At 25.0% G+C, this 27,078-nt stretch overlaps 6 protein-coding genes, 1 long non-coding RNA gene and 1 pseudogene across 18 annotated transcripts in view; 6 read left to right on the top strand and 2 right to left on the bottom strand.

Moving 5' to 3' along the window:
* Window positions 1-3,013, top strand: part of LOC116414991 (uncharacterized) — a 39,736-nt gene extending 36,723 nt beyond the window's left edge. For 3 of the 5 annotated variants that reach the window (XM_086908453.1, XM_086908454.1, XM_086908450.1), the window contains 3 exons: window positions 33-134; window positions 249-404; window positions 479-691. In XM_086908453.1, coding sequence (XP_086764579.1) covers window positions 33-134; window positions 249-404; window positions 479-562 — 342 coding nt within the window. In that variant the 3' untranslated portion in view covers window positions 563-691. The other 2 variants (XM_086908451.1, XR_015292190.1) reach the window with 2 other exon arrangements.
* On the top strand, window positions 1,353-4,546 carry LOC100871549 (uncharacterized). The gene is made up of 6 exons (XM_086908461.1): window positions 1,353-2,195; window positions 2,950-3,356; window positions 3,835-3,934; window positions 4,017-4,118; window positions 4,194-4,349; window positions 4,422-4,546. Exons 1-6 carry the CDS (start codon window positions 1,902-1,904, stop codon window positions 4,485-4,487), a joined length of 1,125 nt encoding a protein of 374 aa, XP_086764587.1. The 5' UTR covers window positions 1,353-1,901; the 3' UTR covers window positions 4,488-4,546.
* Window positions 4,547-5,580: 1,034 nt separating this feature from the next.
* Window positions 5,581-7,956, top strand: LOC105736498 (uncharacterized; annotated as a pseudogene). The gene is made up of 6 exons (XR_015292192.1): window positions 5,581-5,883; window positions 6,423-6,822; window positions 7,167-7,266; window positions 7,342-7,451; window positions 7,541-7,696; window positions 7,758-7,956. The product of XR_015292192.1 is annotated as an uncharacterized LOC105736498 (transcript).
* LOC147657560 (uncharacterized) lies at window positions 5,738-10,401 on the bottom strand. The gene is made up of 3 exons (XR_015292193.1): window positions 10,290-10,401; window positions 6,543-6,653; window positions 5,738-5,877 (listed from the first exon to the last, which is right to left on the bottom strand). It is a non-coding gene; the product is annotated as an uncharacterized LOC147657560 (long non-coding RNA).
* LOC100871785 (uncharacterized) lies at window positions 8,019-11,828 on the top strand. 4 transcript variants are annotated; one of them, XM_086908459.1, is made up of 7 exons: window positions 8,019-9,064; window positions 9,691-9,749; window positions 10,170-10,576; window positions 11,081-11,180; window positions 11,259-11,360; window positions 11,460-11,615; window positions 11,684-11,828. In XM_086908459.1, exons 3-7 carry the CDS (start codon window positions 10,185-10,187, stop codon window positions 11,747-11,749), a joined length of 816 nt encoding a protein of 271 aa, XP_086764585.1. In that variant the 5' UTR covers window positions 8,019-9,064; window positions 9,691-9,749; window positions 10,170-10,184; the 3' UTR covers window positions 11,750-11,828. The 4 variants fall into 4 exon arrangements, with proteins under 4 accessions (XP_086764585.1, XP_086764583.1, XP_086764584.1 ...); XM_086908457.1 differs by having other exon boundaries at window positions 8,019-9,557; XM_086908458.1 differs by having other exon boundaries at window positions 8,019-9,557; window positions 9,688-9,749.
* Window positions 11,829-11,937: 109 nt separating this feature from the next.
* Window positions 11,938-15,981, top strand: LOC100871903 (uncharacterized). 3 transcript variants are annotated; one of them, XM_086908462.1, is made up of 7 exons: window positions 11,938-12,379; window positions 13,249-13,426; window positions 14,252-14,658; window positions 15,249-15,348; window positions 15,427-15,528; window positions 15,617-15,772; window positions 15,839-15,981. In XM_086908462.1, the coding sequence occupies exons 1-7, from the start codon at window positions 12,336-12,338 to the stop codon at window positions 15,899-15,901; spliced, it is 1,050 nt and encodes a 349-aa protein (XP_086764588.1). In that variant the 5' UTR covers window positions 11,938-12,335; the 3' UTR covers window positions 15,902-15,981. The 3 variants fall into 3 exon arrangements, with proteins under 3 accessions (XP_086764588.1, XP_031774659.2, XP_031774658.2); XM_031918799.2 differs by lacking the exon at window positions 11,938-12,379 and having other exon boundaries at window positions 12,398-13,426; window positions 15,454-15,528; XM_031918798.2 differs by lacking the exon at window positions 11,938-12,379 and having other exon boundaries at window positions 12,398-13,426.
* A 1,392-nt stretch (window positions 15,982-17,373) lies between these two features.
* Window positions 17,374-27,078, top strand: part of LOC100872263 (uncharacterized) — a 17,967-nt gene continuing 8,262 nt past the window's right edge. The window contains exons 1-6 of the mRNA XM_086908445.1: window positions 17,374-17,711; window positions 17,783-18,189; window positions 18,667-18,766; window positions 24,787-24,965; window positions 25,665-25,980; window positions 26,303-26,478. Coding sequence (XP_086764571.1) covers window positions 17,418-17,711; window positions 17,783-18,189; window positions 18,667-18,766; window positions 24,787-24,965; window positions 25,665-25,980; window positions 26,303-26,478 — 1,472 coding nt within the window. The 5' untranslated portion in view covers window positions 17,374-17,417. The remainder of the gene's footprint in view (window positions 17,712-17,782; window positions 18,190-18,666; window positions 18,767-24,786; window positions 24,966-25,664; window positions 25,981-26,302; window positions 26,479-27,078) is intronic.
* On the bottom strand, window positions 20,107-25,320 carry LOC100872144 (uncharacterized). Of its 2 annotated transcripts, XM_086908455.1 has the most exons (4): window positions 24,414-25,320; window positions 23,451-23,548; window positions 21,955-22,173; window positions 20,107-21,059 (listed from the first exon to the last, which is right to left on the bottom strand). In XM_086908455.1, exons 1-4 carry the CDS (start codon window positions 24,435-24,437, stop codon window positions 20,189-20,191), a joined length of 1,212 nt encoding a protein of 403 aa, XP_086764581.1. In that variant the 5' UTR covers window positions 24,438-25,320; the 3' UTR covers window positions 20,107-20,188. The 2 variants fall into 2 exon arrangements, with proteins under 2 accessions (XP_086764581.1, XP_086764582.1); XM_086908456.1 differs by lacking the exons at window positions 23,451-23,548; window positions 24,414-25,320 and adding an exon at window positions 22,678-22,956.

Below are 27,078 nucleotides of genomic sequence, written 5' to 3'. Positions count from 1 at the left end.
CAATGTCGTTATGACATTTTTTCTTATGACAGAAGGCACCGCTAATCATGAAAATAGAGGCTATAACTTTGAGTTTTGTTTTACTCCTACAAATTTATATATACGCGTGGCCTGCTGATTACATGAAGGACATGGTAACATACGTTTTATATTTATAAATTAGTAGTAAATTAGTTATATGATTATATATTTAAAAATATATGTGTTATGTGTTATTTGAAATACATTAAATCGTTCGTACTTTTTAGAGTATAAACGTTTCAAAAAGTGTGTACAACATAATATGGTATAAACAGACATTGAGAATGCAAAAGAATCTGTTAAACGTGTTGGTGTATCAGCAGCCGATAATTTTTTCTATTAGTTGTATATTGCCAGAGCTTTCGTTACGTTATTTTTGCTCGGTAAGTCGGAATTAATAATTCAGATATCGTTTATGAATTAAGAATTAACAATTAACAGAGTGATAATATTTCAGTACGTATCCAATATTTTCTCTATCTTCACAGCTGTACGTGTCATCATAGAAGACGATCAATTAGATCCATTAAGTAATTGTTAAAATATCTTAATTAATCAATCATTTTTGTGCAAACGATTTAAGTATTTTAATTAATAATTGACTGTGCAAACTTATGCAAACGCTTATTAATCTATATTTCTTATTAAATGATGATTAGCAATTGGTATTTTTAATTAATAGTTATCAATTAATTTTATTAATCTAAATTAAATTTTTATAATTGATTGTTACAATCAATCGATAAATCATATTGAAAATTTTACAATAATATAATAACATTAAATGTAAGGTTCATATTGCTATTGTTAATCGTAATCGTTTCAATACGATTTATTAATTCATTAATTCACGAGAAAATATCTTCTTCGATCGGTTTACCTGTCATATTCTAGTTGCTTTTCCCCGATGATGTGTTAATAATGATAAATAACAGATAAAAATCGTATATTAATGTACATATCACGAATAAGTATAAGTGAAATTAAATATAGTACTAGTAATTTTTTTACTGTAAAATATCTCGAAAACTGAGGCTGATCGATGATTATATATACAGAAAAAAATTGTTCAAAATCTTATTATATTTAAAAAATCATCAAAATCCATAAGAATATTATCGAAAAATTGATCAGAATTTTTCATAAATATCCACAATCTAGTTATCTGTTATGCATCTTACTGAAGGTATCAGAAACCAAAGTTTGATTCGGATTTGAAATAAAAAAAAAATAAAATACAATTAATTAATATATCCTCGTCATTGTCGTATTTTTCACGTCACCAATTTCCATACTAAATTTTTTTTAATTCTAACAAATCTAATTTTATTTATTTTTTTTTTTATTGTATATTCTCTACACACATAAACATTTTTACACACGTAGATATTGACGATAGGTGTTTCTTAGCGTTAATGAAAGCTTTCAATTTTTTGCTGTATCGTTATCTATCTGGAAGCCCTTCTAATAACAAAGCATGTAGTTATCTAACTAGAGAACGTTGTTACACGATAATACATTTGTGAATACTACTCTTGTTGCTTGATAACTACCTTATTCATTCTTCTAGCATCGCAACCTATGTCAATATATATATATAATGCAACTAATAATTATATATTATCGTCTAGTTATCTAGTAGCAAGACAATTATTTAAGTAGAAAATTACTGATCGATATATTGCCATTAACTACTACGTTCTATATGATTTATAAAATTCTTTTTACTTAAAAGGCAATTTTATACGGATAAAAACGTTTGCGAACATTCAGTTGCTTTCGAATCAATGTAACAATCTAAGTGATAGCATTCGCATTTTGTTCTAGTGCTATATTATTAAATATTATACGATTTATAAGTCGAAGAGTTTCTTGATATTATGTTAAAACAATTGACACCTGAGAAAGCTATCCACATTACTTGGCTCAGCGTAGCTATAACTTTTTGTTGGCCACTTCCTGCCAATAGTAGCAAAATTCAAGTGTTTATGTTCAAAGCTCTGCAAATAATTAGCATTATTAATGCCTTTGTATTGCTTCTGCCATTGCTATATTCGATTTATCTGCATTTCGATGATATTGTCGTTGTCTTTAAATCTATCGCTTTGTGTGTAGGTTTGTCTCAAATGATTATACAAACTGCTATATGCTTCGTTAAATACGACTCTCTGCAAGTAAGTTTCTTTATTATCCTATTTTTGAAAAATTATTTTCACGCTAAAATTATTAATAACTTTATATCGTTTATATTTTTTTTTTCATTTTGATGTTGCTAATTTTAAAATATCGATGCTTCGAAATTTCCTATATTTTCATTGAATTATACTTTTGACATTTTTTAATTGTATCGATATCACCAAAATCAGTATGATGATTACAGTGAAAATGAAAACAGTTTTAATTTTATTCGCTAAAACCTTTAAAGCATTTATTCTTTAATTTTGAATAAAATGTTAAATCCTTTTTACACGAAATCAGCTTTATATTTAAAATCACATACAATTTATTTGAAATTTTAATATCATTCGTAAATTTTGAAATCATTTAAATAATTTTCCTGTCAGCTATTATTGTAGCCATTGAGAATAAGTAAATACTTTTCTCTATTACATATTATATTTTACAAGGAAATTTACTTAAGCTCAACATTTTAATTTTAATAAAAAATTGTACATAATGGAGCTAACTTTTTCGGCAGCAAATATATATTTTTTTTTTAATTCATAATAATTTCATTTAAAAATTTTAACATTCAATTTTATATTTCAAAATATACAATTTCGAATGGGAATATATTACAAGTTCGATAGAATATTAAAAGCATTGATAACAAGTAATTATAATGTTTCTAAAAAATGAATATCAAAACAACTTAAAAAGTTCGATGTAAACGGAAAAAATTCTTAAAAATTTAATTTCAAATTACAGCGTGTAATCGAAGAAATGATAACATATGTGAAAGAAGCCCAGCAGTACGAAAGGAAAATTTTCCACAAGTATATCGAGAAGTGTCACATATTTTACGGATGTTCTATAATATGTATGTACCTGACTGGAGTTGCTTTCATAATAGGGCCTGCATTCTCGCCGGCTTCCTTCCCAGCAGATGCGGAATATCCGTTTCAAATTAATTATAAACCAGTAAAAGTTATCATATATTTGCAACAGACTTTAGTTGGTTTTCAATGCACTGCACATATATGCTTAAGCGTGTTTGGCGCGCTTTTACTTTGGTTCACGGCCGCGAGATTCGAATGCTTGGCCGTGGAATTGAAAAAAATCACTAATATTGGTATGCTGATTGTTTGCGTTAAAAAACAGTTGCATGTAAGGAGGTAAAAATGAAAAATGGTAATAAATTCCAGATTCAATTTAAATATTTATGGAATGTTTGGATGAAATAGAAAGTTTTATGGATAATTCAAGAAGTCAAAATAGGATGGAAATCAAAACTAAACGAAAATTTATTTGAGACTTCCCTTTTCATTTGTTGAAAATTCAATATACGAATGAAAATTAGATTACTATTATATAGATTTTATATAAATAAAAATACTTATTTTCTATTTCTTGAAGATGTTCAATTTTCCACTTTTATTCTTTTTCTGAATCATTTTTAATTATTAGTAAAGAAATTAATTTTTATTAAAGAATATTTCACAAATTTTTTTTTTATATTTTATTTTTATTTTATTTTGGCTTCTAAAACTATCCTTTTAAATTTTCTAATTGCATTTTCTAATCCATTATATTTCCATTTTTCCATTATATTTCCAATTGCAATTAATTATTTTCTTTTATTTTTTATTTTAGATATGCAAAAAGAGTGGTAATTAGCTTTCGCTTTATAATACTTTGTGCCATAGGAGTAAGTACATTTGCTTTGACTTTAGGTGGAGTTATAATGATAAAAGTAAGTAAAATTCTATTCTATATGAATATATATAATGTAATATATATATAATATAATTAATTATATTACATATCACAAACAGAAAGCACCATTTATTGTGAAAGTACAGTTCATAACTTTGATTTTGACTCTACTCACAGAAATTTATATGTATACGTGGCCTGCTGATCACATGAAAGATATGGTAAATTATATTTCATATAAATTATAAAAATGCTATGTATTTTTTGAAGTACATTAAATCATCCATATTTCTTAGAGCATGAATGTTTCACAAAGTGTATACAACATAACATGGTATAAACAGACATTGAGAATGCAGAAGGATCTGTTAAACGTATTAATGTATCAACAACCGATAATCCTTTCTATTAACTGTATATTGCCAGAGCTTACATTGCATTATTATTGCTCGGTAAGTCAAATTAAAATATCAATTATGACGTATGAATAAGAACGCATAAGTAACAAAATGATAATATTTTAGTATCTATCCAATGCTTTCTCTATCTTCACAGCTATACGTGTCATCATAGAAGATGATCCATCATAAATTTAACATTTTTCTATTTACCTAATTGTTAAAATATTAAATGAGATTTTTATGCAAATAATATATTTAAGTATTTATTTAATAATTGGTTTTTTTTGATGCACTGGAAAATAAAAATAACATCTGGTAAAAAAAAAAAAAAAATTGGAAATATCTCGATTTTAATCTTAATAATAGATTATCAAGTGGCAGAAACAGAGAATTGAATTATCGCATAATTTTTATCACTATATTTACTATTCCATATCATTATATTAAAATATTATATTTTATCATTATTTATTGTATCAATAAAATAATAATTTTTAACGGTTATTATGTTAACCTAATGTTAAAATGTTTATAACTTATACACGAAACAAATAATAATAATTTTGCTCTTATCATTCGCTTTTTTCCAGAATTGTTATATATGAAACAAGTTGAATCTTTGATATTTCCTTCGAACAATTGAAAAGTAAAAAGTTAATTATAACGACTTTATCATTGTCGTTTTTTTCACATTGCCCACATTGAAGATCATAATTTCGATATTAAATTTTCAATTCACCGAATCAATAATTTTATAAAAAATAACTTGTGCGTTATAATTTTACGATTATTCTTTTCTATTGCATATTCTTTATAATATACACGTAGACACAACGGATATGGGATTCTAAATCCTATGGAAGATTTACTCCGTGATTTCAATCTCTTGTATAATTTATCACCTTGTCAATAAGTGAGCTATTCCAACATTTAAATATGTAGGTATCTAATTAGAGAACGTTTTACAATATCATACATTTGTGAATATCAATCTTGATAAGTATTCGTTCTTCTAGCATCACAACTCGTGCCAATATATACAATGCATCTAATAATTATATATTATTATCTAGTTGCCTAGTAGCAAGAAAATTATTAGGAAATTACTGATCGATATGTTGTCATTAACCAATGTTATGTTCCATATGAAATTCCTCTTACTTAAAAGACAATTTTACACGTCTGTTTTTCGAATCAGTATAACAGCGTTCACATATCGTTTCATTGTCTTATCGTTCTGTTGTGTACAAACGTTAAATATTATTCCATTCATAAGACGAAAAATCTTTTGATATTATGTTAAAACAATTGACACCTGAGAAAGTTATCCACATTACTTGAATTAGCTTCAACATTGTGTTGGCCACTTCCTGCCAATAGTAGCAAAACTCAAGTGTTTATATTCAAAGCTCTGCAAATAATTAGCATTATCAATGCTTTTATATTGCTTCTGCCCTTGTTATATTCGGTCTATCTGCATTTTGATGACGTTATCATTGTCTCCAAATGTGTTGCTCTCTCAATAGGCTTGACTCAACTAATCACACAGACTGCCATATGCATCGCTAAATACGATTCCCTGCAAGTAAGTTTTCAATTGTTTTATCTTATTTTAAAAATTAAATATTTTTACGTTAGATTCATTGTTCTTATATTATATTAATTCTGACACAAAATCAGACATTTGAAATCACTTCTAAACAATTCTTCTGTGAATAGCCGAATTATCGAGTGCAAATAATTAATTTTTTCCAATCTCAAAAATTTTTATTTTTAATAAAATATTGTGTATAACGTATAACGTATAATTTATAAGTATATATGTATAATATAGTGATTTTTTCGATGACAAGTATTTTTTCTTCAATAATTCATAATCTTTTTATCTTAAAATTTGTGCACATTCTCACATTTCAAATGCAATTTGTATTGAAAATTTTTATAAATTCGAATAAAAGTTGTTTACAAAATTTATAGATTGAACTAAAATATACAATAACAATTCATCATTACACAATAAGATTTACGTAGTAATTTTTTTATATCAATATCCCTTAAAATGAATTCATTAGAATCGAAATAATTTTTAACGAATTTTCCTAAAATCTAAATTTTCAATTACAGCATGTAATCGAAGAAATGATAATCTGTATCAAAGCAGCACAACAATACGAAAGAAAAATTTTCCACAAATACATCGAGAAATGCTACACATTTTATGCATGCTCTATAACATGCACGTACCTAACAACAACTGTTTTCATAATAGGACCTGCATTCTCGCCATCTTCCTTCCCAATAGATGCGGAATACCCCTTTCAAATTAATTACACGCCAGTGAAGACTATCATATACCTGCAACAAACTTTGGTCAGTTTTCAATGTGCTGGACATATATGCATAAGCATATTTGGCGCGCTTTTGCTTTGGTTCACGGCCGCGAGATTCGAATGTCTGGCCGTGGAATTGCAAAGAATTACCAATATTGGTATGCTTGCGTTAAGAAACAATTACGTGTAAGGAGGTATAAATCGTGGATTAAATTATCCATTTATGTAGAATGTTCGGGAGTAGGTAAAAAGTTATAATTCACGAAACTAAAATAAGACGAAAAACGGAAGATAACAAAATTTCAGATCTGCTTGCTGTTTGAAAATCATTCTATTCTCTGTTGAGCTGTCTTCTATGTTTCAGTTTGAACAGAGAAGATTGTTCACGTCAATTTTTAATTGTTAGTAAACTAAAGAACGAAATTTTCATCTTGTTTCGGTTTTTAGAACTATATTAAATTTTCTAACTACATCTACTGAACACATTGTATAGTTTATTGAAATTAGTTCTCCCTTCTTTTTTTTTTTTTTTCTTTAGATACGCAAAAAAAGTGATAATTAGCTTTCGTTTTATAATAGTTTATGCCATAGGAGTGAGTACATTTGTCCTGATTCTAGATGATATTATAATAATAATGGTAATTGAAACTTTCAATATTTTTTATATACGATATAACATATGTTATTTAATTATTTTCATTCATTTCGAACAGAAGGCATCGTTAATCGTGAAAATACAGTTCATAACATTGAGTTTGACAGTGCTGACAGAAATATATATATATATATATACGCATGGCCTGCTGATTATATGAAAGATATGGTGAATTATGCTGCATCATTTATATTTATAAATATATAACATATGCGTGTGTCTTTTTTGAAGTACACTGAATCGTCCATATTTCTTAGAGTACAAATGTCTCAAAAAGTGTGTACAATATAACGTGGTATAAACAGGCATTGAGCATGCAAAAGAATCTGTTAAACGTATTGATGTATCAGCAGCCAATAATCCTTTCTGTTAATTGTATATTGTCAGAACTTTCGTTACGTTATTATTGTTCGGTAAGTCAAATTAATATTCAAATATCAATTAAATGAATTAATATAAATGATAACATTTCAGTATCCGTCCAATGCCTTCTCTATCTTCACAGCTATACGTGTCATGATAGAAGATAATCCATGATTAAATTTATTTATTGTTTTATTATGTAATTGTTAAAATACTTCATCAATTAAATTTTTACATCACGAAGTGATGTATTTAAATATTTAATCGACTGTTGTTTCATTGTGAAATAAACTGTTTGACTCGAATTGCATATCAATTCATCTTTTCTTTATCAAACGACGATTCATAGCGATTTATAATTTAATTAATAATTTTCGTTTAAATTTAATAAATAACGAAGAATTTTTACAATTAATTTTTACAGGATTAATCAACATAATAAATCACATTTAAAATTAGTATAATGATACATATTAATGTAAGATTGATATTGTTATTATCGTAATTTCCATTAATTTCAATCGTCCAAAGATTGTTTTACATTTTATTTTAGCATTCGTTATGAAATATCGAAGCTTAATTTGGAATTGAGATATTTTGAACTCGCCAAAATTCATGAGAAAGCAGCATTCTGATTTGTTCATCCTTTATATCTTTATTCGTCATCATGAAGCGTTAATATAAAAAATAGAAGAAATGTAATGTAATAATATTAATCATTTTTTGCAAATATTTCGAAAACTGAGATAGATCATCGATCGTATGTACAAAAAAAAGTTATTTTTAATTATTAATCTCTATAACAACGTCTCTAAAGACATTTTCAAAATGTCTACAAAGACATTACACATTTTTAAAATGACTAAAATTTAATTTTCCACAATCTAGTTACTTTTTGCACCAATTCCAGTAGAAATACTAGGAATCAAAATTCGATTTGTTTCTCATCGATTGTTCCATTATTAGTCAATATTATTATAATTAAATTATTATATTTCATCATTATTGAACAAGAATTTATTATATCAATGAAAATATATTATTTTTTAAGCGATTAAAGAATTTTAAATAATATAACAGATTTTTATTTTGCTATTCGTGCTTCGTTCTTATTTCTTTCTTCTTTAAATGTTATATTTGAAATACAACCTTTCGTCATTCCTCCAAACAATTAAAAAATGCAGCTATTATGTTTCCGTTCATTGTCGCTTGTTTCATATCATGAATCTTGTCGTGATTTCCATGTTGTATCTTCATTTCATAATCAACAATTTTATGACTATTCTTTTTTATTGCACATTTTTTCATTCCTTATATTACACACAACACTCACAATTGATATTTTCAAACTAGAAAAAAATTTTTCAGCCACCGTTTCAACGTTTTGTATGCTATATCATCTCGTAAATATCATAAGAGTAAGTTCTTATAATGATCAATTTAATATGTAGATAACTCTTATGCGTGTTGCTTGATAACTTATCTATTTTTCAAGTAGCACAAGCCTATGCATGTATAATCCAACGAATAATTATATATTATCGTTCAGTTACCCGATAGAAAAATAATTATTTCGGATTATTTATTAGAAAATCGGTAAACGATACACTACTTTCTATTCTCACATATGATTATTACTAAATTCCTTTTACTTAAGAACCAATTTTACACGTGAGAAAATATTCAGTTGCCTTCGAATCAATGTAACAACTTAGCTGAAGGATAATCCTCAATTCTATCGTTTTTCTAACCAATTAAATATTGCTCGTAAAACGAGGAGTTTCTTGATATTATGTTATTCTTGATATGATGTTAAAACGAAAAATAATCGAGAAAGCTATCCACATTACTTGGCTCAGCGTAGCTATAACTTTTTGTTGGCCAGTTCCTCTCAACAGTAGCAAAACTCAAGTGTTTATTTTCAAAGTTTTACAGATAATTAGTATTATTAATGTCTCTATGTTGCTTCTCCCGTTGTTATATTCGATTTATCTGCATTACGATGATATCATCATTGTCTCTAAATCTATTTCTTTGTCAGTAGGCTTGATTCAAGTAATCGCGCAGACTGCTATATGCTTCGTCAAATACGACTCTCTACAAGTAAGTTTCTATCCATTTTATCTTTTTCACCATTGATTTTACGTAAGAAATTAAGTATTTAAGTATATCACCGATTATCTTCTTGTTCGTGCAAACTTTGATACGCTTGAAATTATTTAAAATTACATGAATTTCTTCGAAAATAATTCTTTTTTCTAGTTACAAAGAAATTTTCCTGATCTCAAAATTATAATTACAGTAAAACATTAACTGTATCATTATATATATATATATATATTATATAATTTTTCTTATATTTCAAGTTTCTCACATTTCAAACAGCTTTTAATTTTATAAGTTCGAAAAAGTACTCAAACTTGTTGATAATATTACTTGAATTCATATTTAATGAATATCAAAATAACAATTAACGAAATTCAATGTCGGGTGAAAATTGTAAATTTAATTTCGAAATTACAGCGTGTAGTCGAAGAGATGATAATTTATGTCAAACAAGCACAACAATACGAAAAGAAAATTTTCCACAAGTATACAGAGAAATGTCACACATTTTACGGATGTTCTATAGCGTGTATGTACCTGACTGCAACCGCTTTCGTAATAGGACCTGTATTCTCGCCAGCTTCCTTCCCAGCAGATGCGGAATATCCGTTTCAAGTTAATCGTACGCCAGTGAAGATTATCATATATTTGCAACAGAGTTTAGTTGCCTTTCAATGCGCTGGACATGCATGCTTGAGCGTATTTGGCGCGCTTTTGCTCTGGTTCGCTTCGGCCAGATTTGAATGTCTGGCCGTGGAATTGCAAAAGATCACAGATATTGGTATGCTGATTGTTTGCGTTAAGAGACAGTTACATGTAAGAAGGTAATGATATAGTTATGCGTTTGTATGAAATGTGCAGAAAGATTAAGGGATAAGCCAAAAAGAAACTTCTTTTTTCAATTTATCCCTTTATAACATTAAAAATAAACTCATTATTATATTAATCAGATTAATTATAGACCAATAAGTATCATGGATGATAATAATTTAAATTGAATATGATTTGTTTATGTTGCATAACTTGAAGTATTTGAAATTATATTTTTTTACAGTTCAATGAAATTTTTCAACTTATCTCAAAATAATATTTGTATGTGATAGTATTAAAATAAATATTTGCATAGTTATTTGATCTAAGAATCATTATATTTTCTTCTTGAGCTGTTGTCTATATTTGTCTCGTGTAAAAAAGATTATTTATACTTCATTTTCATTCTAATTCGCTTGTAAAACTATCCTTTAAATTTTCTAGCTACATCGTTCCAATACGTTGTGTTTTTATTGCAGTTATTATTGCAATTCTTCTTTTTTTTTTTTTTTCTTTAGATACGCAAGAAGAGTGGTAATTAGTTTTCGCTTTATAATACTTTGTGCCATGGGAGTAAGTATATTTTCTCTGACTCTAGGTGGTGTTATAATGATAACAGTAAGTAAAGCTATTGTTTTATATATATATATATAATGTAAGGTGTACAATATAATTAACAATGTATATCACAAACAGAAGGCACCATTTATTGTGAAAATACAATTCATAACTTTGATTTTGACTCTACTCACAGAAATTTATATGTACGCCTGGCCTGCTGATCATATGAAAGATATGGTAAATTATATTATATTACTTACATCTATAAGTATATAATTATATATATATATATATGTTTTTTATTTTTTAATATACTGAATCGTTCATATTTCTTAGAGTATAAACGTTTCAAAAAGTGTGTACAACATAACATGGTACAAACAGACATTGAGAATGCAAAAGAATTTGTTAAACGTATTAATGTATCAGCAGCCGATAATTCTTTCTATTAATTGTATATTGCCAGAGCTTTCATTACGTTCATATTGTTCGGTGAGTTAAATCAATAATCAAATAGTTATGAATAATAACGTACAAGTAAAAAAATTATTACATTTCAGTACCTGTCCAATGCATTCTCTATCTTCACAGCTATACGTGTTATCATAGAAAATAATCCATCATAAATGTAATTTTTTTATTAAGTAATTGTTAAAATTTCAATTGTTTCATGTATCTATGTATTTAATAAATAATTTACTAATACTTCATTGGCTATAAAATTAATGATTTAGATATATATGATATAATGTATCAATCTGTTTTATTAAATGATGATTAATAATTGATATTTTTATTTAAAATTAATTGACTGATTTCATGAATCAACTAAAAATTTTTATAATTAATTTTAATAGTTTGTGATCGTTTTATATTTTATTATCACAATCTAAGAATATGTGAAATATTCAAGATTAGTACAAGTTGAAATTGGTACTTTAAACTCACAAATGAAAAAAAGTAAATAATCAAATAAAAAGTCAATCAAAATTCAATGCAATAGCAGCAATTATTTTTTGCAAATATCTCGAAAATTGTGGACGATCAAAAATTCAAAAGGATTATTACACATCGATAAGTTGATCAAATTTATCATTCTTCACAAACATTCCTACCTGTTGCATCACACTTGAAGTATCAGGAACCAAAAGTTCGATTCATTTCGTGTCGATTTGAAAGAAGGTCTCAGAAAATCAGCTTATTCTGCTATATATGATCGTTGCACTAACATTTCAAAGGATTGGATATATTGGAACGTAAGTTGCTTCAATAATCAATAAATAATATAATTTTTTGTACTTTCTTCAAGCAATTAAGAAAATGCAATTAATTATTACGATTCTGTGCACTATTATTTTTCACATAGACTCTAATCTTGATATTAAGTCTTTAATCAACCGAGTCAACAATTTTTGACGAAATATCTTATGCCTTTAAAATTTTACGATTATCTCTTTTCTATTGCACATTTTATTTATTATACACATAGACACTCGCAATTGATATTTCCAAACCCTAAAAAAAAAAGTTCTCTCTACTATTTCAACGTTTTGCACACTATACCAACTCATAAATATCGTGAGAGTAAGCTCTTGTAACAATTGATTGAATGTGTATGTAACTACATTTTCCACTACATCACCTTTATGAATACCAGTCTTATTACTTGATAATTGTTCTATCCATTTTTCAAATACTGCAAGACGTGGCAATATGCAATCAATAATTACATAATATCTACAGTTATTTAATAAGCAAGATAATTACTACATTGCAACTTACTAATCGATCCATTATTGTAACTTAATTGTTATCCTTGTATATGATTTATGAAATTTCTTTTACCTAAAAGTCAATTAAATACAGATAACGTAGACGCAAATATTCAGTTGTTTTCGAAGCAACCGAATCCGAATAGTAATATCGAAATCAATAATCCTCGTATTTCGTTCTATTGCATCGGTTATACTTTATTTCGATTCATTAGGTGATTTATAATTTGTCGAAACATGACAAAACAAGTGACACCGGAGAAAGCTATCCAGATTATTTGGCTCAGCGTAGCTTCAACTTTTTGCTGGCCACTTTCTATCAATAGTAGCAAGACTCAAGTGTTTGTTTTCAGAGTTTTACAGATAACCAGCATAGTTAATGCTTGTATGCTGCTTCTGCCGTTGTTATATTCCGCCTATCTGCATTTTGATGATATTATTACTGTCTCTAAATGCGCTGGATTGGCGATAGCTTTGACTCAAATCATTGTTCAAACTTCTATATGCTTCGTTAAATACGACGTTTTACAAGTAAGTTCTTGTAGATAGATATTAAATGTTCTCATGCTTGTATCGTTGATTTGACTGTTGTTAATCTTAGAATAATAATACTGAGTTGTTATTATTTTCGTTGAGTTATTATTATAATATTTATTAATGTCTTAATTAGATTGACACATACGAACAATAGAAATTGAAATAAATTATCGTCGTAATATATTAAAATTATTATTTTGTAATTTAACATTCAATTCATCAGAGTATGTAAAATGTGTTAATTGGTTTTTTAAAAAATTTAGTTTTAAAAAATTATACACAAAAATAATGGAGAAGTTGATTGAAATCATCTAACCGTATATCAAATCAAATCAATAAAATCAATGAAGTTTGTAAAAATTTTAATTATGAGTATATTCACTATAATTTTTCTTTATCATTGTATTTTACTGAAACTTTTAAAACATTAAAAGAATAAATATTACATTACTTAATTTTGAATGAAAAGTTTTTAAAATTACTTTTAATATTGAAATGGGATGAATTTTAAAATTGTTTATTCCTTGTAAGTGTCCAATCTCTCGAAAATAAATATATATTATTTATATATCGTATAAAGAATTTCAACGTTCTAAAAGTTTTCAAGTGTTCTATCGTTTATAATTTTTTTTCTCAACATTTTTAATCAACTTTTATATTTGCTTTTATCTAGAATCGTTTCATCAAAAATCTTTCACTATATATCGTATATGCTATATCTTTTAAAATGAATGTTAAAATGATAATTGATGAACAATAACAAAGTTCAATCAAAATTAAAATTCTTTGAAAATTTTAAGTTTAATTTTGGATTTACAGCATGTAATCGAAGAAATGATAACTTATGTGAAAGAAGCACAACAATACGAAAGGAAAATTATTTGCAAGTACATCAAGAAGTGTCATATATTTTACGGATGTTCTATAGTATGTGTATATCTGACTGCAATTGCTTTCATAATAGGACCTGTATTCTTGTCCACTTCCTTCCCAGCAGATGCGGAATATCCGTTTCAAATTAATTATACGCCAGTGAAAGTAATCATATATTTGCAACAGAGTTTAGTTGCCTTTCAATGCACTGGCCATGTATGCATAAGCATATTTGGCGCGCTTTTACTTTGGATCACGGCCGCGAGATTCGAATGTTTGGCCGTGGAATTGCAAAAAATTACAAATATTAGTATGCTGATTGCTTGCGTTAAGAAGCAATTACATATAAGAAGGTAAAGTTGACATAAAATTATGCTCTTGTATACCTTCATATAGGATATTTGGAAATAAGTAGAAAATTTAAATGATAATTTAAAAAACCATAATAAGACAAACAAGTAAAGCAAAAAATAATGAAATTTTGTTTGAATTCAATTATTGATATTTAATCTTTTTACTTGAACAAAAATAAAATTGCTATTATCTACATATTTAGATTTGATATAAAAAAAAAAAAAATAAAATATAATAAGTAAAATATTTATTTTCCATTTAAATACAAAGCATCAAAGATGTTCTATTTTTCATTTTCTATTTTTTAAAATTGATTGACTTTTTCGTATGTTATTTTATGTATAACAGTATGGTGTATTGTAATAATTTTAAATTTAAAAAAAGATTGCATTGCTTTTGGAATATTTTTATTTAAAATACTATTTTCTCGAATATATTTTCAAAATAATATTTGTATAAAATAATAGTATAAGAATATTTGCAGATCTTTTTGTTGGTTTTAAAAATCATTGAAAAACGAATTTTTTTTTTTTAATCTTCTGAACACATTGTAATTTTATTATTATTTGTTCTCTCTTTCTCTCTCTAGATACGCAAAAAGAGTGGTGAATAGTTTACGCTTTATGATAGTTTATACTATAGGAATAAGCATAGTTATTCTGGTTCTAGATGGTATTATAATGATAATGGTAACTAAAGCTTCTTAATATTTTACATGAACATGTATAATATAACATGTATAATTTAATTATTTTTACACAATTCAGAAGGCATCGTTAATTGTGAAAATACAGTTCATAGGTATAAGTTTGACCGCACTTGTAGAAATTTATATATACACATGGCCTGCTGATCATATGAAAGACATGGTAAATTATGTTTTATTACTTGTATCTATAAATATATAATTATATGTGTATTTTCTGAAGTGATGATTGTATCGTTCATATTTGTTAGAGTATAGACGTTTCACAAAGTGCCTACAACGTAACATGGTATAAACAAACATTGAAAATGCAGAAGAATCTGTTAAACGTGTTGGTATATCAGCAGCCAATAATCCTTTCTGTTAATTGTATATTGTCAGAACTTTCGTTACGTTATTATTGCTCGGTAAGTCAAATTAATATTCAAATATCAATTATAACATATAAATTAATATAAGTGATAATATTTCAGTATCTGTCCAATGTTTTCTCTATCTTCACAACTATACGTGTCATGGTAGAAGATGATCCATGATAAATTTAATATTGTTTTATTATATAATTATAAAAACGTTCCAACATATGTATTAATTAAATTTTTATAAAAATCATGAATTTATGTATTTAATTAATAATTGATTGTTATCCTCCAATGAAATTAATTTGAACATGTATAATATAATCAGATTGCAAATTTATTATTAATCCTATCTTTAAACGATGATAGATTCATAGATTATATTAAAATGTATATTATATTCCAATGATATTAAATATAAGATTAATATTGTTATTATCGTTATTTTCATTATTGTTCATAATTTCGATCGTTTAAAGATTGTTATATACTTTATTATTGCATTCTACATATCTGTTCAATATAGATTAAAATTGAGATTCCAAACTTATCAAAATCCATGAGAAAATAGTTTTTTGATCTTTGTTCATCTTTTATATTTATATAAGTTGTTTATCTATGATATGATTTATATTATGATATAATAATATAATTATTGTAGATAATCGTGAGCAAATATCGCGACTCATGTTATTCAGACGTAATTTAATACAGTGTAATGTAGTAGCAATCATTCTCTGCAAATATTTGAAAAACTTTATACGAAACAATTATTGAAAATCTTGTCCTCTATAACATATCTAAGAATGATCAAACGTAGTAAAGATATCACGTTGATAAATCGATTAAAATTTAATTTTTCATAAACATTCTCATTCTAATTATTCGTGTCACTGGAAATATCAAAAACCAAAAGATTGAATTATGCTAAAATTATTTTCTTTATTTGAAAAAAGAATTAATATAAACTTGTTCTACTAATGTGATCATTGTACTAATATTTCATATATTCTATATAAATATAATATAAATATAGTATATAATACAGATTATATTATTTTAATTTTTAACATGTAATACATTCATTGTATGTAATGTAACACTTCAAGACATATATAAAATATCATAAAATATACATATACATATATAAATTAATAATTAATAAATAGTATTAATTAATCTGATTGTTTTATTCAGAAATATTTGCACTACGATATACATTTTTTTACTCTCTTTTCACGAAATGGCCAAATACTATTGAATATAATATCTTTTTATTATAACTTACATAAATATTCTACGTAAAATGAACGTTCTACCAAATGCTATTTCAAAAGAAATGTTGGATCCGTTTGCGTGATAACTTTTCTTTGCACCTGTCTAAAACTGCGCAGATGTATAATACAACCGATAATTACCTACTATTATCGAGTGAGCTAGCAGCGCAAGTGTACCCTGCAAGGAAACATTAACCGATACATTTGCTCTAAACTGTTATGCTGCGAGTATGATTTATTAAATTCCTTTTATTTACGAAGCAACTTTATACAGGTAACGTCCATAAATATTTATTCGTTCTCGAAGTGAAGTAACTATGTAATCGAACAACAACCTGCATGTTTCGTTCTATTGCACCGGTTAACCTTTATTTCGTTCGATCCACCAACGGATTCGTATTAATTTCCTCGAAAATATGGTAAAAGGAATAACACCCGAGAAAGCTATCCATATTACTTGGTTGAGCGTAGCCTTAACTTTGTGTTGGCCGCTTTCTGTCAATAGTGGCAAAACTCAAGTGTTCGTTTTCAGAGTGTTACAGATAATTAGTATTGTCAGCGCTTGCATGCTGCTCCTCCCTTTGTCATATTCGATTTATCTGCATACGGACGATGTTATCGTATTTTTAAGAACTATCATCGTGTTTGTAGGTGTGGCTCAAAATATTATTCAAACTGTCATATGCTTTGTAAAGTACTATCCTCTACAAGTAAGTCTCTCTTTCGGATAGATACTTGACCGATGTGCGTTTATAAAAAAATTAATATTTGAATTGTGCAGCATGTAATCGAAGAGATGAAAATCTGCGTAAAAGAAGCGCAAAAATACGAGATAGAAATTTTCCAGAAATATATCGCGAAACTTAAAACTGTTTGGGGATGTAGCATAACGTGTATGTACTTGACCGCTTTGGCATTTACAATTGGACCTGTATTCATGTCAACTCCTCTTCCATGCGATGCGGAATATCCGTTTCAACTTAATTATACACCCGTATTCGCCATCGTATATTTCCATCAATCTTTCCTTAGCTATCAGTGTCTCGCACATATGTGCATAAGCATGTTCGGATCACTTTTACTTTGGTTCACGGCAGCAAGGTTTGAGTGTTTATGCGTTGAATTGCAGAACGCCACTGATATCGATATGCTGATCGTTTGCATTAAAAAGCAACTACATTTACGAAGGTAAATTTAATCATTTAATCAATTTATTTGCATTTATTGGATTAATTATAATAATATTTTATTTATCATAAAAAGATAAGAAATAAAATAGGACATTTATTATTTTTTTTAAACAAACGAATGATAAATCAGTTATTTTTATTTTTCTATTATTTTATTAATATTAAAGAGAAGATTTGCAAATTTTTATCGATCAATCAATAGTATTGTAAAAAAATCTATAAAATAGATTGTTTGAAAATAAAATTCCTTATTCTAATTTATACAATTATTTATATAGTTTTAAAAATAGCAATATTATTATGTATTGTAATATTATATATTGTAAAATGATTGTTTCTATCTTTTTTATATTTTTTTACAAATATATTTTATTGATTTATTAATTAATTAAGAAGATTAATTAAGATTAAATAAGAAACAAAAAAAATTGATTACAATTATATATAATTATATAAATGTTTCTTTCTTCTTTAGGTATGCAAAAAAAGTGATTAATGGATTTCGTTTTATAATATTTAATGCCATTGGACTGAGCACACTTGTCCTTACTTTAGCCGGTATTATATTAATTACGGTAAGCAAGATTAATTATAACTTTTCGTAATAATAACAGACTAACTAATAAAATTCATAAACAGAATGTACCAAAAATTTTGAAATATCAATTTGTAATTGTATGTATGACCCTATTAGCAGAAATTTATATGTATACATGGCCAGCCGATTATATGACAGATATGGTAAATGATCTTCCATTTTGCATTGTAAATTGGGAAAAGTTAGCAGATTTTTGTATATAATAAAATTTTTTTATATAAAGTAAAAATTATAATATTATTTAAAAAAAAATATGTCTAATTTTTTTGGAATTTTCTTCTTTTTAAAACGAATATCTTATAACAGATCCTATTATTGCATTATTGCAAATTATTATGATTTAATTTCTTATTTATTTATTTGCATTTTAAATTAATGAAAAATGATGAATTTTTAATATTACCAGTTTTACTCAATATGTTGCTAACGTTTTCCCAGCTTATAGTAATATATATTTATTAATCTATACAGATTAATTACGTTCTTTTCTATTCAAAAAATTAATCTTCCATATTTCTTAGAGTGTAAATGTTTCACGAAAAGTATACGATTCAATGTGGTATAAACAAACATTAAAAATGCAAAAGAATTTATTGAAAGTATTGATATTTCAACGACCAGTAAGTTTATCTATCAGTTGTATATTGCCAGAGCTTACATTACGTTATTATTGCTCGGTAAGATAGTTTAATATTTGTCAATTGTTATTTATGTAAAAATTATTTAATCAAAAATAACAAAATGATATTTCAGTATCTATCCAATGTTTTCTCTATTTTCGCTGCTTTGCGTGTCGTCATAGAAGATAATATATAATAAGTACTCTTAAACTATTATTTTGATAATGCAATAATGTATAATATTAATACTTTCTAGTCTAGAAATCATAAGAAGAATAAATTGATAAAAAAAACAATAAAAAAAAATGTTAACGTTAATTTTATTATTTTATATAATTCTTTGCCATTTTAGTGTTATTATAATTTTTATAGTTATGTAATTTCTATACAAATATCTTTATTTTCCACTGTAGATCTCTCTTTTTGAATTAATTGAATTTTATCTTTTTAAGTTTCTTGACAAAACGTTTTGATATAAATAGATAATCATAATTTTGTAAAATTCAATTCAATTAAAAATAAAATTTAATATTTGGAAAATATATGAGAATTATGTATGAAAATTATATGAAAAACTTAAGTATAAATAAATAGTTTCAAGAAAATGATATTTTATATATATGCATTAATTTTACAGTTTTTATTATTTATATAATATATTAATATATAAATAATAATAAAATATAATACCATGATATTTTGTTATAATAATATATTATTTATTTTGATAAATTCAATGACAAAATATATTTTAAAAATATATTTTTTCACAATTATTTCTACATTTCATCCGTTACATCCATTTTACACCCTTTCACAATATAATCCTTAGCTTTTCGAGTCTGATCAACAATGTGTAGATTGCTTTGTTCTACATTAGAAGAATCAGTAGTCTCTTGAATCTGATCGGTAATTTGTGGATTGGTTTGTTCTACATTAGAAGAATCAGTAGCTTCTCGAGTCTGATCGGTAATTTGTGGATTGCTTTGTTCTATGTTAGAAGAATCAATAACTTCTTGAATTTGTCCAGTAATTTGCTCATTGCACTCTTTTATATCAGAAGAATCATTAGCTTCGTGAACTTGATCAGTAATTTCTAGATCGCACTCTTTCACTTTAGAGGAATCAGTAGTTTCTTGAATCGGACCAGTAATTTCTTTTACATCAGGAGAATCGGTAACTTGCTGAATCTGACTAGTAATTTGTTGACTGCACTCTTTCACATCAGAAGAATCAATCTGTTCATTAACCTTTTCGATTTGATCAGTGGGTTCTTCTTCTTCAATCTTATCAGTAACTCGTCGAGTGCACTCTTTTTCATCGACATAATTGTTTTCTGGAAAACTATAATCTCGAAATGAATGCAATTTATGCTTTTTTGATTTTATATTTGCGACCTGTTGATGGAGTTCCATGTTATCATCCAGAAACACGTTTATCCCCTTTCGCCTTTCCAATTCTTCCAGACTGTATCCAATAGTTCGTCGATGCAACAACCATGGTTCCGGTTCTGGTGGTCGTGGTAATGCTCTAGGTTTCATGGGATAGGGTAATCTGTAATGACATTCTGATGTCGTACGATAATCCATCCTACGAGCTTCTTCGGCATCGTACAATATATCTGTTAACGTAGGTTCTTCTTCTTCAGGCCTGCGATATATTTCACTTCTTCAAGTATCACTTTTCGAAAATATTCATGCATCGCTATATTTCTAATAATATTACTTTTTTTATAAGCAATTATTTTACCATTTTTCTACAAATATAAGAAAATTTTTTCTATTAAAGGCTATTTTTATTGTCATTGAACATATAGATTTCACTCAATTGAATTATGAAATTTATACTAAGATATCTTAAAAATTTAAGACATTCTACTAACAAATTGTACATTGATATTTTTTAGAAATTTTGTCAAATTAAATACTTTAGTATTTAATACATAAAATTGTAAACTCTTATGTTTTTATATGGACAATATTATATGAATAATTAAAATTTTCAAATATGTAATGTTATTTTACTTTTATTTTCGACTGTTGTCACTATAAATATACTGAATACTTGATTTTTAATCTCTCTAAGAGAAGAGCTTCTTGAAAGATTTTCTAATTTATTTATTTTAATATAATTACATTATTTTATTAATGATATAATATTGGTTTTTCATTAATGGTCTTCAATGGAGAGAAATTCATGTAAATCTTAAACATTACCTTCTCTACAATTAAAAATAGTTCAATTTTTCTATGACAAATTTTTCTACGAAAAGAATAAATTATCTTGCTTCTTGCTTCTAATCTAACAGAAAGTAATGTATTATCTGGTTATATAAAAGAAAAATAATAAAAAAAAATTAAACAAAATTTATATTATTTATTCCTGTAGAGAAATTTGCTCACATTTAGAGATATTTCGAGATCAATTTAATTATAAAAATAATAATTAAATTATATATGTTATATATATATGTATAATATATATATATTATATATATATGTATAATATGATTATATTCAAATGTAGAATATTTTATAATACGTACACCTCTTCTACAAGTTTCTTCATTTTATGTAAAACACGATGCGGAATAATTGGTTCATATTGATCTTTTAATTCTATTTGTGATAACATGGCTTGTGTTTCTGAAATTCCTGTACAAATATCTCCTGGACCCAGTCTTTTATACGATGATAAATGGAGATTCCCTTTCGGTGGAAATATCTCTTTGTTATCTCTGGGTTCTGCTAATGTATGCATTTGCCTACAAAATCAAGCTTTATTAGTCGATAACTTGATATTTAGGTTGATAAAACTTGAAAATTTTTAAGTCGAATCTCAAAATTCAAAAAATTCTCGAAATTCGAAATTTTTAAAATCCAGAATATTTATTTATTGATTTTTTAAAAATTCTCTCATAAACTAAAATTTTAATAATCATCTTAACTTAAAAATAATTTAAAAATTACATTTTTTTATACAAACTTTTTTAATATAAAGTCATTAATTAACATATATTAAAAATGTAAACATAAACTCAATTGAATTATTATTATTTGAATAAAAATATTGATTTTGAGATTTCAAATGTCATATAGTTAATTTAATAGATTAAAAAATAATCAATTTATTATTTATGGATAAACTATCAAACAAGAAATAAACTAAATTTTTTCAAAAATTTCATTTCTCTGGTAAATAAGAGGAGATTTTATTAAAAAAAAAAAACAATATATTCAAAATTTCGATAACAAAAAATGATACTTACGTCAATGATTTATTCCAATAAAAAAATAAAATAAAATTCTCAATGTTATTGTCTCGTATAGTTTATTATATTATTGACTAATCACTTTTTATTATAGTATTTAAACTATTATTTTATTATGATTAAATTTTCTTTAATGATTCTCAAATAAAAACTACGTGCACGATTAAAACCAGTCGCATTATAAATGCTCTTAATATCAACGTTGATCGTATGCGTTGCTACGCATAACAAAAGGAGGGTGCGTTTTACCCTCGTTCGTTTTACTTATTTTCCTTCCTGTTAATATTGTATTCTTCGTGTTAATATTGTAAGAATTATTTTTTTCATCATTGTTAATTATTCACTTGGTTGATTAAAAAAGATTTTTAAAAGTAATATGTATATCTTGATTATACATTTTATTGCAAGATATTAATATATTCGTAGAATATTTTTAGAAAATCGATTCTAAAAACAAATACAAAAGTTGATGTACAAAAATATATGGTTAAAGTTTATTTAAGTTATATGCAATTGTAGTTCGTATTGCATAAAACGAAACGGGAATAGAGTGTAATAGAGACAGAGACGTTTCACTTTATTTCCGTCTCGCTTCGTTTAACTACGAACTTCGAATAATTAAAAGTAATTACAATTTCAATCAACATTTTTATATACTGTTGTTTTGATCTCTAGAATCGATCATCCAAAGATATATCATGAATTAACATTTTATATATGAAAATAAAAATTTAATTTTATTAAATTTACTTTATGCAGAGAATGCTTACCAATTATGAATTTTTACTTTAGTATTATAAATTGCAGGAGTATGAAAAACAATTGGTTCCATTTCTTTAATTTCATCTTCACAAATTGGAAGAGCAGCCTGTAATATGATTAATATTTATAACATTTATATTTATTATTCTACATATAATAATAAGTATTTTTAATGTTGTAATTTTGTTTTATACAATACGCAGAAATTATTCAACAATAACAAAAATAAGTAAAAGAAAAAAAAAGAATAAAATAAAATTTGAAATCTCATTTTTAAGAAAATCTAATTTAAAAATTTATCAATTCTTTATAATATAAAAGTTTATTTTCAAGAAAATCAAACTAAAAGTTAATCAAGTATATGTATACTTAACTAATTCTTAATTGAATCTTATTTTTTAATTATTATTTTAAACTCAATAATTTTCTTAAAAACAAATTAAAAAAAAAACATTTTAATCCACATTTTTTTGTTTATTTTCGCTTATTTATTTATTAATAATAATTTCACATATATTTAATTAATTACATTTCCAAATTTGATTTAGCCAAATATATTTTTGCATATGAAAACTTTGATTCCATATTTTTTTCAATGAAAATTATCATTTTCTTAGTTATATCTAAATTATTGAAACACTCTATAGGTATGTTTCTAATAATAAATATGTAATAAACGAAAATGCTTTATTTATTAAAAATATTTAATTTTGCCTTGTATCAAGATATAATTAATATTATTATATAGCATTAAAAGAGAAAAATATTGAAGTATAATAAATAAATTGTATATAAACGTAAATGACATTATGGATCTACATAATCTACATTGAATTAAATAAATATATAATATTATATGTATATTAATATTAAAATATATAAATAAATTTCATATGAATGATATTTTATACATAGTACATAGTTTATAATAATTAGTAAAATTTATAATTAATTAAGATAATTAATCTTACGTTTAATCTTCCTTTCGTCAACATGTTTCCTTTTTAATGTTATGTATATTTTCTTAATATATTTTATTCCACAGAATACTGCACAAATAATTAATTGAAAATTACTTTGAATATAGTATCAAATATTTGTAAAAAAAAAATTATATAAAATGTTCCTTTTTAATATTTTCTATCGAATCTCTGATATCTTCACATCTCTTAGAAATGACGATATATAAACGATGTAATTTATTATAAATCTATTAAGCATTAAGTTATTTTTAAATCGATTCAACGGTAGTATATTTTTTGTTTTAAGTTTATTGAAAAAGAAAAAAATTGTGAAAAAATGAATACTATGTTAAAAGAATTAATATTACAAAAATGCCGTAAGGTTAGATCTTTGGAATATGTTGAGGAAGAAGAAAGGGAGGATATCCCAGAAGAAGAGCCCGAATTGGAACCAGAATTGCCTTTTGATGATATTCTCGCCGATAAACGTCGCAAATACTCTATTAAGGAAGAATATATTTATCTTCTTTACAATGACATTTTGAAGTATTTTGTGAAAGAGTAATTATTTTTCCTATTATTGAATCTTTATTCAAATTTCATTATTTATAAATTCAGTTCTTATAAACTAATTAAAATGTATAAAACTATCAATACTAAAAATTTAGTCAATACAATTATTTGCACATACTTGATTCATAAATAAAAATTATAAACAAGTGAAGAAAAATTATATATGATATAAATTATTACTTTGATATAATAAATTTTTTAAAAAATTTTAATTAAAATTTCTTTCATATATGTATTATTATTTGTAATGTATTTTACATATATATATACTGGATGTCATGGATTATTTTTGTAAAATAATGTTGGTATATGAATAAAAATAAGAATGTTAAATAGCATATAAATATAAGTTTGTAAATATTTTACTAAAAGCTTGTAATAAAAATAGGAACGAATTTTTTGTTTAATAAATCATGGGAATATGTTGATTTATGATATTCCAAAAGATTATTTGTTTTTATAAATCTTAATGCTTATGATTTAGACTATGGATTTTTATGCAAATACATATTTTTTATATATTTTGTATATTTTACATGATATAAATATATATGATATAAATAAATATATCACGTATTTTTTCTCTGATATTAATTTTATTCAAAATATTATAAATGAATTTAATTAGATTTTAAATCATTTAAAAAAAATTTTAATTATTACGATTAAAATTTTATTATTAAATAGATGGGATGGTAAATACTTAAGAAAAAAACCTAAAAAAATAATTGATGATGATGATATACTTAGTGATGAAGAATGTATTGATGAAGAAGAATATTATGAAGAGGAAATTGTTGTTGAAGAAAAAAAAAATGATAACTTTGAAGAATGTATTAACGATACATTTAAAACGAACATGGATTTATCTTGGAAGTTAAAATTGCCCGATGAATTTGCAAATATAACGTTCATTAATAATAATACATACAGTGGTCGTATTAGTAGAAAAATGATGGAAGGTGAAGGCGTTTATAGATGGATTAATGGTGCTCAATATAAAGTAAGAATTTTCAATTTGTTATTTTCTTAAACATCATTAACAAATTGATATATTTTTCAATTAAGAGAATCAGATTATTGTATAATAAGACTGATAATATTTTAATAACAAGATTGAAATTTTATTTAAGTTAAATTAGTTTTTATCAATCCGATAAATTTTTAAATCATAATTTATTAATTTATTATTTCAATAACGAAAAAATTATGTATTTTATTAAATTTATATTATGATTATAATTTCATTCTTTTAAAATAAATAAAAATGATTAAATTTTTTAAAAATAGAAAGTTTCATTATTAAAAATAATATAGTTTCGCAGGGAACATTTGAACAAAATCTTATGCATGGGAAAGGTTTACTGGAATGGAATAATGTTTGCTGGTACGAGGGTGATTTTATAAATGGTTATCGACATGGCAGAGGAATGATGGTGGATGGAGAAAATCGTTACATGTACACTGGTCAATGGTATAAGGGTTTGAGACATGGTAAAGGGTATGTAAAAATATAAGATAATTATTTTAATCAATTAGAACTTCATATGAAAATTAAAATATATATAAGTATTAGAAAAAATATAACGTATGATGAAATACTTTGCAAGTACAAAATTTAAAAGAAAAAAAAAAAACAATATCATATACAATATAGACTAGATAAAAAATATTTTATTATTCCCTAATATTTCTTACTTTTAATTTATAGTTTTACAATATAATGCGTATTGATTTTTTACATTAATAAATTTTATTTTTATAAAAATCGTGTTATTACACATATAATGTAAATATTGTAGAGTAAAAAAAAATGCGAAAATTAAAAAAAGAATATAGGAATATCTTTTTTCTATATTTTTTCTGTAACAATATTCCCACCATATAGTGCCATTATGAGAATTCAAATCTGGATTATTATGATCATAAGATAGGATCCTAAGCATTGGATTTTACAGCTATCAAAAATTGAGAATATTTTTACATGTATTTCAATGTTCTATATTTTCTTCGTTATTTTAAGAAATTGATTTAAAAGAAAAATCGAAAAATTGAAAATTATGTATTAAATACAAAATACAAATATATATTGAGAGACGCA

This window comes from Apis florea, unplaced genomic scaffold (assembly GCF_048593485.1).
Source record: "Apis florea isolate Af1SG1 unplaced genomic scaffold, ASM4859348v1 contig_3078_pilon, whole genome shotgun sequence".
NCBI classification, from domain to species: domain Eukaryota; kingdom Metazoa; phylum Arthropoda; class Insecta; order Hymenoptera; family Apidae; genus Apis; species Apis florea.
Note: the sequence above shows the minus strand (reverse complement) of the source record. Positions and strands in the feature narration are given on the sequence as shown.